The following is a 16,594-nucleotide window of genomic DNA, read 5'->3' on the forward strand; positions in this document are numbered from 1 at the left end:
GTCTAGATCCAAGTCCGGTGCGGCTTTCAATTCGTTGTAGATACGCTTCTCTCTATAACATTTTTATGGTCTGCACAAATTTATCAAGGAAATATAACAGTCAACAAAGAATAAAAATAGCTCTGAACTCCCAAACCCTAGGAGCTAACAAAGCCATTAGGACATTGCACATTACATAGCTAAGCCTACCACGGCCCCACTAAACATTTCAGAAGCATTGTGAGCCAGCAAAACATGATAGACCTTGAACCAAGGGCATATGTGAGAAAAGACAGACACATCACCATCGCACCATCACAATGAAAATAAGTAACCCTCCAGCTTGAGACAACATTGAGCTCCAAGAAAAGACACCCAAATCACTGAGGCCAAAACTCTGAAACTCCATCAATTCAAACACGTTCAAACAAAGTAGAGAGACACCACAATCATAGACTAACCAAAACGAGGCAATACATCATATGCCCAAAAAGAAAGAGACCACGACATCGAAGGCTGAAAAATGATATCTTACTCAACAATGGCGACTATGTTGTATTATTATTAATTTTAAATTTAATACAATTTTCTTTTTTGATCGGTAAATGGTTCCTTTTTACTCGCTTTTGACTGGAGCTTTGAACCAATGAGGTCACATTGGGGGACCCCATCCCCGTGGTTACAATTCTGAAGAGGCATTAATGCCTCCTAGATTTGGCTCTTACGGAAGTTTCTATGCTATCTAATCCTTATCACTCCATATGCCGCCATGCCCATGCAACCCCCTTATCTCTCCACTACACCAAGGCATAACTCCTTATCTCTCCAATTACGGCCCCTTATCACTCCACTACTCCCTCCTTATCACTTTGTTCTCCACCGTTGTTGCCACCATACTACACATTCAGTTCTGCAATCATGGTCGAGGCCTTAACACCTCGAGGCATGCAATTCGATGATCATGTGGCAGCTTTGGTTGCCATTCTACGCAGATCCGTCCATGTAATTGATACATCAGCTGTGGGTTTTTTGGGGCATTAACACCCTTACTTTGCAATCCAATGGTCTTTTCGCTGACATCACGCCTTGGTCAACCATACTTCTCGCCTGTGGCAGCCGGGAATGCAAAGCAAATGACAAGCGAGGGGGGATTGAACCTGGCATAGCCCGACAACAGGGCCTCGCAACTACCGTTGCGCCGCATTTTGTTTTAATAAATGATGCATTTTGACTATTTATTTTGTAATATAATTTAATTTCAAATATATTATTATAATATATATATACGCATTATTTTTACATTTTTTTTGTACTAATGAACCCAAAACCCATTTCAAAATTTTGTCGAACCAACAAATCAGGTTTGCATAACCGAACCCTAACCAGCAACTTAGCTTTTTTGTTGTTTTGATGAATGAATTAGGTTTAGATGTTGTTTAAAGGGGTGGTCCTTGTGGGCCTACCCATCTCTCTTTTATTTAAAAATGTGTTTTTTAAAAGTAAGTGAAATCCTTGCTAGGCCGTGGGGATGGCTATTCCTTGAGATGGTCGAGGGACACTTGGATGTTCCTTGGTCATCATAGGAACGGCAAGTTGTCCCCCACCGTCCCCTATCAATTCTTGAAAGTTTCGAAAAGTTTTCCCTTTTTTGGCATTGAACAAGGAGGAGGGGGAGGCATTTCCTAGGTATCCCTGAGTCTCTGAAATGAAAGGAACCAAAGCAAGGATTGTGTCCCCAAGGAGCATTGGTAAACATTAAACAATGATATCGAATATTGTAATGATCTCTAGCAGCAATGGTGCAACCTCCATCAAAGTCAATAAAATTATAAAATTGAATGTATCTTTTGTGTGCAAGGGTTTGTGGGAACCCCACACCCCTTTAAAACCCACCAAAAAATGTCACATGTCTTCCTTTAAAAAAAAAGTTGAAATATTGTTCGTTTTGCAAAAGATATTTGGACATGCCTGAGATAGTATATGGATGTTGCGGATGTTCCCAGCCATGTTGAGGACGGCTAAGCATCCCCTATAAGCTTCCTACCATCTGTGACTTCAAGGACATGTTCCGAGACATTTCCTATATTTTGCAATTGGGCATCCATCCTGACGTCACCAAAATACCTCAACAGATGGGCACAGGTGTTTGAGGGGTGGGGATGGTGTCTGAGGGGTGGGGATGCATCCCCATGTAACATAGTTTCATATACATCTCATTCTCCGCCATGATTGTGCCAATAGTGTGGTTTGAAGGGCAGAATTGACCATTGGAAATTATAAAGATTTCACACACATTTGATAGAGATGCAGAGCAATCGAAATCAGATATCTGCACTCTAGGTACATACGTGCAACCTGTGTGTGTGTGTGTGTGCGCGCACTTAGACTCCCACAAATTCGCATATTGTCTAAACAAAAGTCTTATTACTCCCAATCTTTATGGATATTGTTTCTAGCAGCAAGAAGGTTTGTAATGTTTCATGAAAGCAAACAGAGATTCATGGATCTTGTTGGCAACTAAAAGCTCGGCAACCCATAATGCCAGCATATAAAATAATGGGGAAATACTTTTCAAGGTGAAAAACATTGGAACTCACCTCCTTGATAAGGTTGAAGTTAATAGTCTGTAAAGTTATGCAAGTCAAGTGAGTTGGCATTATAACAAATATTTAGTAAGATATATGAACATTCAACCATGTACCAACAAATATACTATGGCTATGCTTAATTCCTTACTCCTAAATCCCTCTTTTAAGTGACTACAAATCCCTTCATGTTTTCTATTCAGATTTTTACCCTAGGTAATACCATTCGTTGGCCAAACGTAAGATCTCCAACAGGAGTTTAAAGTATATCAGCAAATGTGTATGCAATCAGTCATTCACATGTATATCAGTAAATGGATATGCAACAAATCGAAAACAATATAATGATTTGTGACAACTCCAATGCCCTTATCCCCTACCAGTGATCAATTTTTTAACCCCTTCCTTGAACAGCAACCAAACACATTCCTATCATTTTCCGCAAATAAACAACGCAAAAATCAAACCCCAAACACAAGAAAAATGTTATTCTGGCAATGGAGCTGCGCCTGGCTTCTGTTGGATGAAATAATGAACAACAGAGTGCTGGATATCCCATCTGGCCCAACAAATTTGTCCTGCCTTTCTCCTTTCTGTTTTTTCTCCTTCATTCCCTTTTCTATCATTCCCAACGTCCCCCTCCAAAACTCCTACACCCATCTGCATCTGATCTCCTCTAATAAATCCCAAATCCATAATACAGCAATCTCAAACAACATAGGTCACACTCCACGGTGTTAAAACTCACTTGCCAGGTTCTCTCAACTATCAAAAGCAAACCAGCAACGTACAAATCTCACATTTCTCTCAATAGTCAATACCACTCTCAATCAACCAAAAACTCATCACACAATATCCCAAAATGCAAAGCATCAATAAGGGGTTGAATCCATGTCAATGGAGCAAATTTCTCACCAAAAGCAACCTCCAAGAATCTTGGAGGTTCCTATAGGTAGGAACAACAAGAGGGGAGTTGAATATGTGTTGTGTGTCAGTTTGGAGGAACCTCCCTTCTCCATGCATTTGGCAAGCCCATTGCATGGCTTCCATGCCCTCAATGACCTCCACCTTCCCAGCAATCAGTGCCCTTCTTATCCTTTCCATTTGTCTGGGAAAATTGAACAACTGTTACTTCTGGTACAATTGCAACAGATGAACACCATACCGCCAATACAATTTTGCAGGCATTTGCTCCTCCCCTTCCTTTTGACGCTGCTCATCCTTAATAATGAAACATTATCCTCTTCATGCCTTTACTTCAGACATTATTAATATGGCATTCAATGCTATGAATGAAATATTTGTTTTATTTACTTCTCCCAGGAGGCTTAACTTCCAACTCAAAAATTTACTTTCCTTCTATGACTTCAAACTTGACTGTTTAATTATTTTAATTACTTTATCAGGTAGCTCGTAATTAAAATAATTATTTTAGTTTTAATTTTTAACACAGTTGACAGCTAAAGATGAGTGCAGGACTTAGACTCGCACGTTTTAGTCTTACAATAGATGTTAGCTAAGCCTTAAATCATGTCATCTGAGTATTTATGACTTCATTACAATCCCCTCTTACATAGGTCCAATATAACCTCTAAGGTATGGGGTGTATAAGATGACAAGACTTCCTAGCCCTATCAACCAACGACAGTCATTGCTAATAAACACCAGTACATAGGGGTAAACATGGTTCAGCCAAACCTAACCTAAACATGGGGTTCACTTAAAAATGACGCAGGCTAAATTTGAAATTAGGACAATTGTTAGACATGCATCAACATTATGATATTACAAGGCAGATTATAGTGGCATGTTTAATAAACTTCCAATTCCATCATGTTCACTTTAGAACTGTGACTAGGAATTATCTACAACCAGTTAAAAGCAGATGCCTTTGAGGGATGTGGGAGCCCCTATTTCAAGAATGTGCCAATTTTGGTGGGGGGATGCATCCCCATGGAACAAAGGAAAATAGCCATGAGAATAGAAAATTATTGCAAAATAAGAATGAGCAAAGGGCAAGTACTCCATGGAAGGTGGCCCCAACCTATACCCTCTAACAAGGAACTAATGATGTTCAAAATTCAAACTAATTGAGGTAAAGACACTTCAGTGGTTGTTTATATTGCTTTCGGAGCTTGGTTACCCCTTCAACTCATAGAAGAATAGAAGGAAATCACTATTCACTCACAAGAAACTAATTAGGTGGTGGAGCATGCACGGGACAGAGCTCAAAAGCCACAAATGATGGTCATCCATCTTCTCTCTTCAATTTGTAGTTACTTTGTTGTGGAGAGGAATCACTCCACTTTATAGTTTCATCCAGTCTCACAATAAGAATGGAATTTCATCTAGACGTGTGAAACAATCATGTTTAGTTTACATTTCCTTGAGTCTGACATCGACACTTAAGTACAAACAAACACCTACAACAAGATAGGACCTTGAACCAAATGATGCAAGGAACATGAGGGCATTGATTTCAGAAAGGATTGATCAAGGTGCCTCTAAACACATTTAAATGACCTGAAGGATTCAGAGGAAGAGAGCAATGGTGTTGTTGAGGCAATATTACAGTGTAGGGAAGCAAAGGACTAAGCACTCAAACCTAGCTACAAGGTTGCTTTGTTCTTACCAATTGTATTAGTGTAATTAATAAATTGTCATGTCATATGACTTGTGACTTATGGTGATTTTTATATTTGTTAGTCTTGAATACTTTCCATAGACTCGGGTAATTTAACTTTTAGTTTTACTGTCATGACCTACTGATCAATATTATGTATGTATCATTGTCTTTTGTTTTCTTCTAGTTGCCATATCTATTAGAGTAATTATTATTTAATGGTCATTTAGTTAATCAGTTAGTTTAGTTAGTTTCTAATTTCGTCTTCTGCTTTTGGTTGTTTCGTTTAGAAACATCATAATGTAAATTGCCTAATATGTAACTCGTTTCTCTTTATTAATATTAGGCATTTACCATTTCATGGTATCAGTGCGGGATTAAAAAGAGGGCAAATTTTTAAATAAAATTCGTGATCAATCCTAAAAAATTCTCATAAATTTTTAGAAGATTTTTGTGTTTGATTTTTCTCAAATAAAATCAACGGGTTTTTTACTGAAGAAATCGTGGATTTAATTTCAAATAATTTTTGAAAGGTTTTTTGATTGACTTTTTGTGGAAAATAGCAAGTCTGAGAATTGTGGAAGTTATTCATTACAGTTCGCAAGGGGTTTTCTACGAGAAATCGCAGCAAAATCATAGTGAAAAATCACGTTTTTAGTTGTGTATGCAGATCAAATAAAAAATTCTGCTCAAAAACGCCGACAACTCTTTTCCATGCCACGGGAGTTCCTTGTTTCTTCTAAATGACAACCACACCCGCAAAGTTTTTGCGAAAGTGAAATAAGGGTTCTGCTCAAAATAGCAAAGGGTTTTTCTGTGAAAATTGGCACTTTTTTAATCTGCTTGGTGGCACGTTTTTCCTCTGCAAGTCGGCATGATGAGTGAGGACTTTTATTTTCACAACATTTTTTCCCAATGTAATTTCTGTGACTGGTTGGTTCGTGCATTGGGTTGTGACGAGGAATTTCTGCAAAGTATTTTTACGGCTCCAACCTCCGGTTGCCCCTCGCAAGGGCTTTCTACATTTGTCTGCAGGTTGTGACCAAGGTTTTTGGTGATTTTTTACAAATCGTGGGTTTCCCAAAACCTAGGGTTTTCAACGACTTTGGTGGATTTTCTGCAAGGGTTTTATTTTTTTGACTGATTTTTTAAAAAATAAAAAATTAGGGTTTTTTTTCTTATGAGCACCTCGGGATCTGTGCCTTGGGATATGTGCCTCGAAGTTCATGATAGGGTTTTGACTATTTTTTTACCACAAAAATTAGTTGTTCGTTGTTGCTGCAGTTTTACCTCATTTTTTGTGCATTGAAAAGCAAGAGGGATGGCATCTTTTCCAACATAATATTGGAAAATAATCAACACTTCAATGACAAAAATTACAACACATGGAAACAGTGAATGCTCACAATATTTGAATATCGATGTCTAGACCAAGTTGTTTTGGGTACGACTCCTCGTGCCACAATGGCAGGAAAAGACCAGGACAAGTACGATGAGCATAAACAGGAAGTAGTTGTGCTCATCAAACTATTAGTCACCAACGACATGCTTCAACAAGTGTCACCTGGCAAGTTTGCTTGGAGATTTGGACGCTTTTGAAGGATCTCCATGAGACGTTAGACAAGAACCGAGCGATCTTTCTGATGAACTTGATGTTTTCAATAATGATGGATGATAAGATGTCTCTGTAGGAGCATCTTGTGAAGATCAAGGATATACGCAATCAGCCAGAAGCTATTGGTCACAAGATGGACGAAGAAGACATGGTGGTGATCTCTCTTAAGAGTTTACCATGCTCATATGAACATTTTATTGAGACACTCAACATTACATCCACGAATGTTATCTATCATGACCTACTAATCAATATCATGTATGTATCATTGTCTTTTGTTTTCTTCTAGTTGCCATATCAAGCAAAACAATGATTTGCTGAATTATATTTTGCATTTCAGCCTTATCGATACATAATCATGTCAAAGTTTCTATAGTTCTTCATATTTTACCTCTATTTTAGGGGAGATGTTGCACTTCCTTGTCCGTTGACCTTGTTATTCCATGTTCTAGTGTTTTTCCACAGCAACCTTCCATGCAAAACAAATTTGATGCCATGTTGTACCACCTTTATGATGACATCATGGCTACCCAATAAGGAAATATTAGTGCTCGAGGAGCAAATGCTAGTGAGATCACCTAAAAGTTATCCATACAAAGTTTTAGCCCTAACAGATAAAAATTTTACAGTAGCAAATTTTGTTGTCATCATTCACCAGAAATTTTGCTTGCATAGGGTAATGACACCGCACTAATGAATAAGGCAATTTCAGGAATAATGATTGATTTTTAAGTCCGAGTGTTGTCTATTTTCTGCAAGTAGATGAAAATATTTTTCTAGAGTTCAATTTCTCTCATTTCATTTATTTAGTTCTTTCTTATGTCAATTTTTTTGCTTGAGTGATGACATTGGGTTAATGAAAAAGGCAATTTGTGGCTTACATACTGATTTTAAAGCCCAGAGTGTCATTTATTTTCTACAAGTATAACTAAATATTTAAGTTTAATTTTTTTCATTTCATTTATTTAGTTGAAAGATCAATTAAAAGAACACAAGCAAAAATACATCAAATATAGAATTGTAATGGAAAGTAAGATGAAAGTAAATATAAACTACATTTTCTAACTTTTTCTCTCCTTAAAATTTTAACAAGTGACCTTGTGAAAATTACAAATCAGGAAACATATTCTTTTGAAATTGCAATGAATAGTCACAATTTTCTCAAGTAACTTACCAAGTCATACCACATGCATGGAGAATCCATTGGACAATGACATAGAGTGAAGTATATAGCACGAAATATGCACCTCGAAACCAGGGGAAGCGCTGTCATTCGAGAGAACTCCATTCAATGAGTTTTTGAAAGTGTTGATATCTAAAGGAGGAACAGTCTAGCTAACAATTTGTTACTTATTCTTACTCTTAGAAGTTAGGGTATCAATGGATACATACCATACTGTTGAGACCACCATCAATGAAGAGAAATATAGCATTAACCGTATGCATACTTCCCATCAACTGCCAAGAAAAGATTAGAAAGAGTTTTCAATATGAGCACTCATGAAAAGTTCAGCATTCACATTTTGAAAGCCAATCTGAAATAAAGATTAAAGTACTTGCCAATTTATCATATGTTTTCATATCATAAAAAATAGAGATTCTCGTAATTGCGTATTGATATTACAAATATTACTATATATAAAACTCATAAAGCTCATTTACTAAGAAAAATATCATATGCCCATTAGAATATAGAAGAGCTCTTTTTGATGGCTATATCAGGTACCTCAAGTATCGTCTCCATATGCATAATCATAGAACACAACGTTCCTGGGCTAGGATCAGTTGTTATATTTTAAAGCTAATCAGCCACCAGAGTGATTGTAGAGATTCATAAGAGCAAGCTATTTAAGAGAGGCAAATTTTAGAAAGGAATTTAACAAAATCTTCAGGCATTAAAGGAAGAGAATAAAAAGGTCTCAAACAAAGTCACCAACATCACTGAAAAGACCCCTTAAAAAAGAACCTGAACAAACATTCCTTTCCACTTTAATCTATATCAATGTAGTAACTAATTTCAGAAATAAATTTGAAAATAGCCAATTTCCATTTTGTTTTTCACCGTATAATCAAAAATTTCAAACTAATAACTAATAAGAAACACACAAGTGTAAACTTGTGTTTAAAAGAATGGAGTTTTTCATTCAAGAATTATTGTTACAAGTTTTGTTTTCCCGACTCAAAAACCCTAAGAAGCATCATTGCTTTTGACCAGCCAAACCCTAAAGGAGAATGCATTAACATACCTGATTCCACGTGAAGATAAGAAGCTGGTGTGTTCTGGCTAGCATTCAATGCATCTTGACTGAAGCTTTCGGTGAATATGATCATTCAGCTAGGTACTATCAACCTAAAAGCAGACTCGTTCAGAAAGATGGTGCAACTATTACCAAATGTTTGGTTCTCACACTCAGAAGGTCTATGACACTTAATGTCATCTAAACACATAAATGAAGACAGAATTGGGAGAGCTTCCCCAAAAGACTCCATGACATGTACTGAAAATATTTGTTCTTGGGTTCTGCTGAACAATGATATGGTCAGTTCTTGCAGGCCGTGGTCTCAGGGTTGAGTCTATCAAATTTTCAGGTTGAAATCTTTAATCGTAAGCTTTTGTTCATGTCTCTGTCGTTATTAAGTGTTAATGGTTGATTGGCGTTGCTATGTGCTAATGGTTGATTGGTGGATTATTGTGCATAAACCTCTCCTTTTCTTCCATAGTTGATTTTTTTTTTAAATCCTCTTTTAAAAAAAAATTTCAAATGCTTCTCCCCAAAAGGAAATATTATACATCTCTAAAATTTTGGTGTGTCTTCCCATTCAATGAGAATTATTGTGTAGGCATCATAACACATTCTAGATTTGGAATGTTAGGAAGGTATTGTTGTTTGTCTTCAATAAAGTTGTTGAAGAGACAAAAGCGAGAAGGGTAAGTTTCAAATCTTTGAAGGTTTTCAATTTATCAAACTTTTATCTTTAACATTGTGTTTATCGATCTAGTAATAAATTCATAAGCTATGCAACCATTTTTGTCTTAAGTCATACAAAAAAAACATTAAATTTGTGTTTGCTCACTAAGGTATCAAACATAATACCTATTAAAGACATGAGTTGAGTAAATAAAAAGTTGGGAGTAAAACTCCTTAATATCAACTACACTTGAGGCTCTCTAAGCCTACAAATACTTGCCAATATATTTTATATTGCAATTAAATTAATTGGGTGGTTAGAGGACCAAAGTAATTTCAAAAAAAATGAATAACCATCAATCAACTATATAGAGCACACGATGAAAGATAAAACTAGAAAAAATGGTTGAGATTGAATGAGAAATCGGAAACTATATTTATGAAGAAAGAAAGAATTACAAAGGACCACCAATATGTGAACTTGGCATGCTATTCTATTGAACCCCTTGGAGAGATCTACACAAAGACTCTACACTCCTAATTGAACTAGCCTAACCTCTACCCATAGTTGTGGGGAAATGATCAATGCTTAAGTCAATCTTTGTCATGAAATTTCTTACACGAGAAGAATATACGAGAAAGAATGATGCTACCTCTTACAACAAAAGTCTTTCACTAAGAACAAAACTTACAATACAATACAAATACAAAATGCAAAGTTTTTAAGTAGACATTTACCCCTTAAATGGTCAGGATTCTTCAATGTAGAGCATTGGTAAGATGTGCTTCCATGTGGGATTAAAGAAGGTTCACACCATAAATGTGCACTTAGGACCTAGTATACTTGTAACCTTCAAAAACTAATAGGCCATTGAAAAATCTAATTGTTTCCATTTGACATAAGTGCTCTAATTAAATAGCCAACCTTTGACATCTAACATCATTTGATCTATCTTGTGCACACAATAGAAATATATTGCACAATGAAGAGAATGTTGAGCATGGGCAAAGATGCACAAGTGTAGAGAGTGCACCAAACCAATAAGGTTTGCATCATATTCAAATAAATTTGCATCAATATGGGTTGCATGGGACACTACAATTGTCCAACACATTTCAAATTAAGCACATAATTTAAGAATGTGCATAGGGAACTTCAAACAATTTTTGGGTGATACAAAATTGTGTTGACCTAAGGATGCTCTTGCATCAAAAACCATTAGAAAAATATTATGAGTTATGTGTGTTACAAATAGGATTATGCAAGAAACTAATTTGACCACCCAATTCAACTTACTTCATATCCAAAAATCCATGGTTCTCCCTCAATCCCTTTTCTCATCCAACAAATAAGATATTTCTTCTACTCACTATGTTGGATCTTCTTTTTATACATACATGTTCAAGATTTGTGCGATTTACTCTTGCTACTTTTCTAGTATCTCCTTTTCTCCAATCAAGCACTTTCATTATCCATACACCATCGAGATGTCTAGGTGCATGATGGGAATACCAATCAAATACATTACATATCAATGAGATATCCAACCCTTCCATTAGCTCTATCTTACATGTGTCCTCAAATATTTTTATATAATTTTACATGTTTTGTCCTTTAGCTTGTTCTATATTCCTATCTAGAACTGCTCTTTTCTCAAATGTGTCACAACTAACTCATCTTGTGAGAAAGTATTATCCCTCTAAAACTCATTTGTGTAACTCATATTTAGTGATACTTTCCTCCTAGTGCTTCTTGAGATATTCAAGGATCTCTCTCATGTGATATAGAAAGTCCTCGGCCTCTATGCTCACACATCTATAGATTCTACTCCACCCCCAATAGATATGTGACACCTTTCAAGAATGTCCCATATACCACTCGGAATGGTTCCTTTAAGGATTATTTGTTCACCAAGTTGTATAAAAACTTCCCTACTATAGAGTCCAACTACATATTCTTATCCTTAACCAAACATCTAGGTAAGTTACCAATAGAATAACAACCTCTATTTATGGATGATATTTGATGCTATAATTGAGTTACATGTCCAATTTATTCCATACAATGCCATAGAAATGGCCAATGTACTTAGATGGATTAACTGCCCCCAAAGAAAACTAGGAATAAAGAACTTGCATATCTTATAGCAAAGACATAGTTGAAGCCAATTGGCACTTCATCATAGAGTGTGCAACACATGAGGATATCCATAAGCAATTCAAAAATATTTTGAAGGTGGGTAATCTAAACGAGCTTTTTGGGGAGACAAGGCTTCAAAAATTAGCAAGCCATACTTTATACTATTTGGAGGAACTCCTCAAGCCAAAATTTAAAATTTATTCATACCTTACAACGGATGAAGATGGTGTTAGAAAAGTTTAGAATTGTCATGTAGACAAAACAGAATGGCAGAAAAAGTAGAATATGTCAAAGACTTCAACCTCATGTGGAAGCATGATGAATAAGTTTATTTGAGGGCTGCAATTAAGAGGAAGGCTAAAATTTAAACAATACAACTAAAGATTGGCTCTCATCACCTTAGATGTGAAACAAGTAGATGAATTGCCCCCCAAAGAAAAGTGGGAAGATAGAGCTTGCATCTTTTGTAGCAAAGACATGGTTGAAATCGAGTGGCACTTCATCATAGAGTGTGCAATATATGAGGATATTTGTAAGTGGTTTGAAAATATTTTGAAGGTGGGCAATCTAATTGATCTTTTGGAGACAAAGCTTCACAAATTATCAATTTCCTTGGTCAAGATTTATAATAGAAGAGCTAACATGGAAAGAAATATAAAAATGTGTTAATTTTGTGGCTTTTGTTCCCTTAGAGCACTTGGTCTTGTGGGCATCATTAAAATTCCTTCTTTTATTAATTACTCCTCATTTTGAGTTAGTGTGAAGTCACCGTCTTTTATTATTGAATAAAAGAGAACTTTTTATAATTGCATAAAATGAGATCATGTAGACAAATACCATACACCTACTGACGTTCACATCATTTATTTAGAGTAGTTAAGCTCTAACAATGTAAATCAAAAAAAGTGGTATAATATTCAACATTTTTGTGTTTAGTTTCTATAACTCATCAAAGATATAATGTGGGCTATCACTTTTCAAGAAATGAGAGATGATCAATGTGCATACATGTAGTCTTAAGGAACTATGCACATACCTTGGTAAAATTTGAAACTAATGTGAACAACTCAACAACTTTATGTTAATGTGCAATCTTCAACATCACCCCACATGTAATTTATCACATCTCTATGCTCTTTAATGCATGTGACTTGATGCACTTTGTATTCCACTTAGAATATCTTTAAATTCAATGTCCCTTTACTCATAGCATTTGAATAAGTTTCGTCATCTATCTATGGTATTATGAGGCAAGCCATTGAAGAACATAACTACTAAGTAGTTGAAAGGTCAAGTAATTTGGAACATGAATCATTCCAAATTCTTAGAATGCTTTTCTTAACTATAGTGTACAAATAAACATTTATTCTTAAATGCGAGGAGAGAACAACTGAATAGTTTAGCAAACCAATTTGATGTGTTCACCTCATTTTGATCACATGAATTCTTATTCCTTGACTTCATATCTGTATATTTTAGTTGTTTACTATTTATTTATATTTGACTATAAATAATACATATTTGCTAAAATTATTGTTATGTTTTTTTACTCTGTGTTCGATAATTTATGTCTCTAATTAACTTATTAATAATTTTTAAACCCATCTTTAACTAATATTGGGATTTCCCTTGAACCACCTACTATGTAGGACATTATATCACTATAATTGCTCCTATGCATTATTTATTCCATGATATCTAACTTATGTTTTCTATCTTCGTTGAGCCTTTTATATTTCTTTTACTATGTCGTATAAAAAGAATTAATTTTTTCATGACCATTTCTTAAAAAATTGAAAAATTTGCTTCTCTAACCTCCTTTCCTACCTAGAATTTCTACTTTGCCTCAAGATTCCCTATATACCCACTCTTCTTTCTACCTTGATATTTCCTTTCTCTACCTCAAAAATCTTTAAAAAATTCTTTCTTTTCTTTCTCTCTTTTCACCCACACAATTGGTACAAAATTCCTTTTTGCATTCTTTTTGTACATTATAATTTCCCTAAGCTAGGATTTTGTATTCTTAAGTATTAACTCACCATTAAAAAATATTGTTTTATATATTTTATATCTACCCTCATTATACTATTCATTAGCATCATGCAACTTTCATTGATTTCATTTACTTCTAAATATAGATATATTTTAAATCTTTTTGTTATTTTATCTATACTTCCTTCTTTGTATATATATTTTTTTTCACATCTAAGTACATTGAGTTGTATAGAAGCTTGCTTGGGCTCTAATAAATAGAAGGAACATAACTACTAAGTAGTTGAAAGGTCAAGTAATTTGGAATATGAGTCATTCCAAATTCTTAGAATGCTTTTCTTAACTATAGTGTACAAATAAACATTTATTCTTAAATGAGAGGAGAGAACAATTGAATAGTTTAGCAAACCAATTTGATGTGTTCACCTCATTTTGATCACATGAATTCTTATTCCTTGATTTCATATCTGTGTATATAAGTTGTTTACTATTTATTTATATTTGACTATAAATTATACATATTTGCTAAAATTATTGTTATGTTTTTTACTCTGTGTTCGATAATTTATGTCTCTAATTAACTTATTAATAATTTATAAACCCATCTTTAACTAATATTGGGATATCCCTATCCCTTGAACCACCTACTATGTAGGGCATCATATCACTATACTTGCTCCTATGCATTATTTATTCCATGATATCTAACTTATGTTTTCTATCTTCATTGAGCCTTTTATATTTCTTTTACTATGTCATATAAGAAGAATTTTTTTTTTCATATTCATTTCTTAAAAAATTGAAAAATTTGCTTCTCTAACCTCCTTTCCTACCTAGAATTTCTATTTTGCCTCAAGATTCCCTATATAGCAACTCTTCTTTCTACCTTGATATTTTCTTTCTCTACCTCAAAAATCTTTAAAAAATTCTATGCACAAGGATTTCAACAATTTCAAAAAATTCTTCCTTGTCTTTCTCTCTTTTCACCCACACAATTGGTACAAAATTCCTTTTAGCATTCTTTTTGTACATTATAATTTGCCCAAGCTAGGATTTTTTATTCTTAACTATTAACTCACCATTAAAAAATATTTTTTTACATATTTTATATCTACCCTCATTATACTATTCATTAGCATCATGCAACTTTCATTGATTTCATTTACTCCTAAATATAGATATTTGTTATTTTATCTTTACTCCTGAATATAGATATATTTTAAATCTTTTTGTTATTTTCTTCTTTGTGTATATATATTTTTTCACATCTAAGTACATTGAATTGTATAGATGCTTGCTTGGACTCTAATAAATAGAAGGAAGAGCAAACTTCGCTACACAAATAGATAAAGAGTAAGGAATGAGACGGTGTGTGCAAAAGGAAGCAAACAAAAAACATGTGGAGTTACATGCAAAGAAAGATAAGAAAGGACAAGCAACATCATATTGCATGAAAATATAAAAAAAGTGGAAGTAAATGTTAGGTGGAAACATGGACAAGTAGAAGGAAATAGAAATATTAGTTCAATTTCTAGCTAATGGAAACATGACAACACGAAGGAAACACTATTCCAACCTTAATGGTTGGATGACCACCTATAAATGGATGCACTTGGCCTTCGTTATAGATATCAACTTTTTAGAGAGATGTGCTATTATTACGATTAATTTGGTGTTTAAATTAGTGTGAGTGCACTTCTTAAAAATGTAATGTAAGCCACCATAAATGAAAATAAAGTCATATGCATAATCTAAAAATGTGTAAATGACACATTTTATTTTTACACGTGTCATAACCATATTTCATATTAATTTAATATAAGCTAGCATAAGTGTCATTTAGTGTACAAACCACTTGACATGTTCTAGGTTTCACATGCCTCGAGTAAGTGCTAATTCATATGCTTAAGCAAGATGTCAACATTAAGTAACTATAAGTGTCGGTAGCAATGAGGAATTTGTAGAACCACTAAGTTGATAAAAAGTATTGTATAATGAAAATGAATTGGGAACTACAGTGTGGATAACCTTGCTTCATGATGCCAAAAAGAGACAACCATAATGATATTTGAAACAACGGTTATTGTTATTGTTAACATATGTTTGAAGATCCAAACATGACAACACTTACGTTTGAATGATTAGAATAAATTGAATTCAAAGTTATGATATTGAATGGAGGCATAGCAAAAAATTTAAATAAGGCGTGAGAATTTAAATCATGATTCAAATTAGGAAATTCATAAAGAAATCATTTGCCCTCCTTTTAATGATCAAACAATCAATGCCTTGAAAATATATAAAATAAGAATACTAAAATTTTATTAAAGGGTGGATTATCTAAACTATCAAGTTTGAAAATTATTACATATACAAATTCGTCAAATTATTTGTTGAGTAATATGTTTCTAGTAAAATAATATCTAATCTTTTTTAACATCAATATATCACTATTTCAGATCATACTCTATAATATTTCATTAGGATGTAGATTATAAATTATAATCAATAAAAATATCTAATGTGTTAGTTTGATAGGGTATATTACCTAATTGAAAATTATCTTAGTTCATATTCTCGCCAGTTTACTTAAGGAACTTTAAGTTATTTACATCTTATGTCTTATGTTGTATGATTAAGACAAGTTTGTCATGATCTTATGTTTCTTATATTTTCATCTCACCTATATAAGCAAAGCTCCTCATGTACTTTGTGTATCATTATACCTTATGGTATCATTATATCAGTTTT

At 34.1% G+C, this 16,594-nt stretch overlaps 1 protein-coding gene across 1 annotated transcript in view; it reads right to left on the reverse strand.

The window, feature by feature from the left end:
• LOC131066853 (uncharacterized) overlaps positions 1-16,594 on the reverse strand; it is a 67,059-nt gene that overhangs the window by 26,286 nt on the left and 24,179 nt on the right. Inside the window, exons 5-6 of the mRNA XM_058001727.2 lie at positions 8,195-8,260; positions 7,977-8,068 (exon numbers count right to left, since the gene is read on the reverse strand). Coding sequence (XP_057857710.2) covers positions 7,977-8,068; positions 8,195-8,260 — 158 coding nt within the window. The remainder of the gene's footprint in view (positions 1-7,976; positions 8,069-8,194; positions 8,261-16,594) is intronic.

Source organism: Cryptomeria japonica, chromosome 8, assembly GCF_030272615.1.
Source record: "Cryptomeria japonica chromosome 8, Sugi_1.0, whole genome shotgun sequence".
Classification (NCBI taxonomy): Eukaryota; Viridiplantae; Streptophyta; class Pinopsida; order Cupressales; family Cupressaceae; genus Cryptomeria; species Cryptomeria japonica.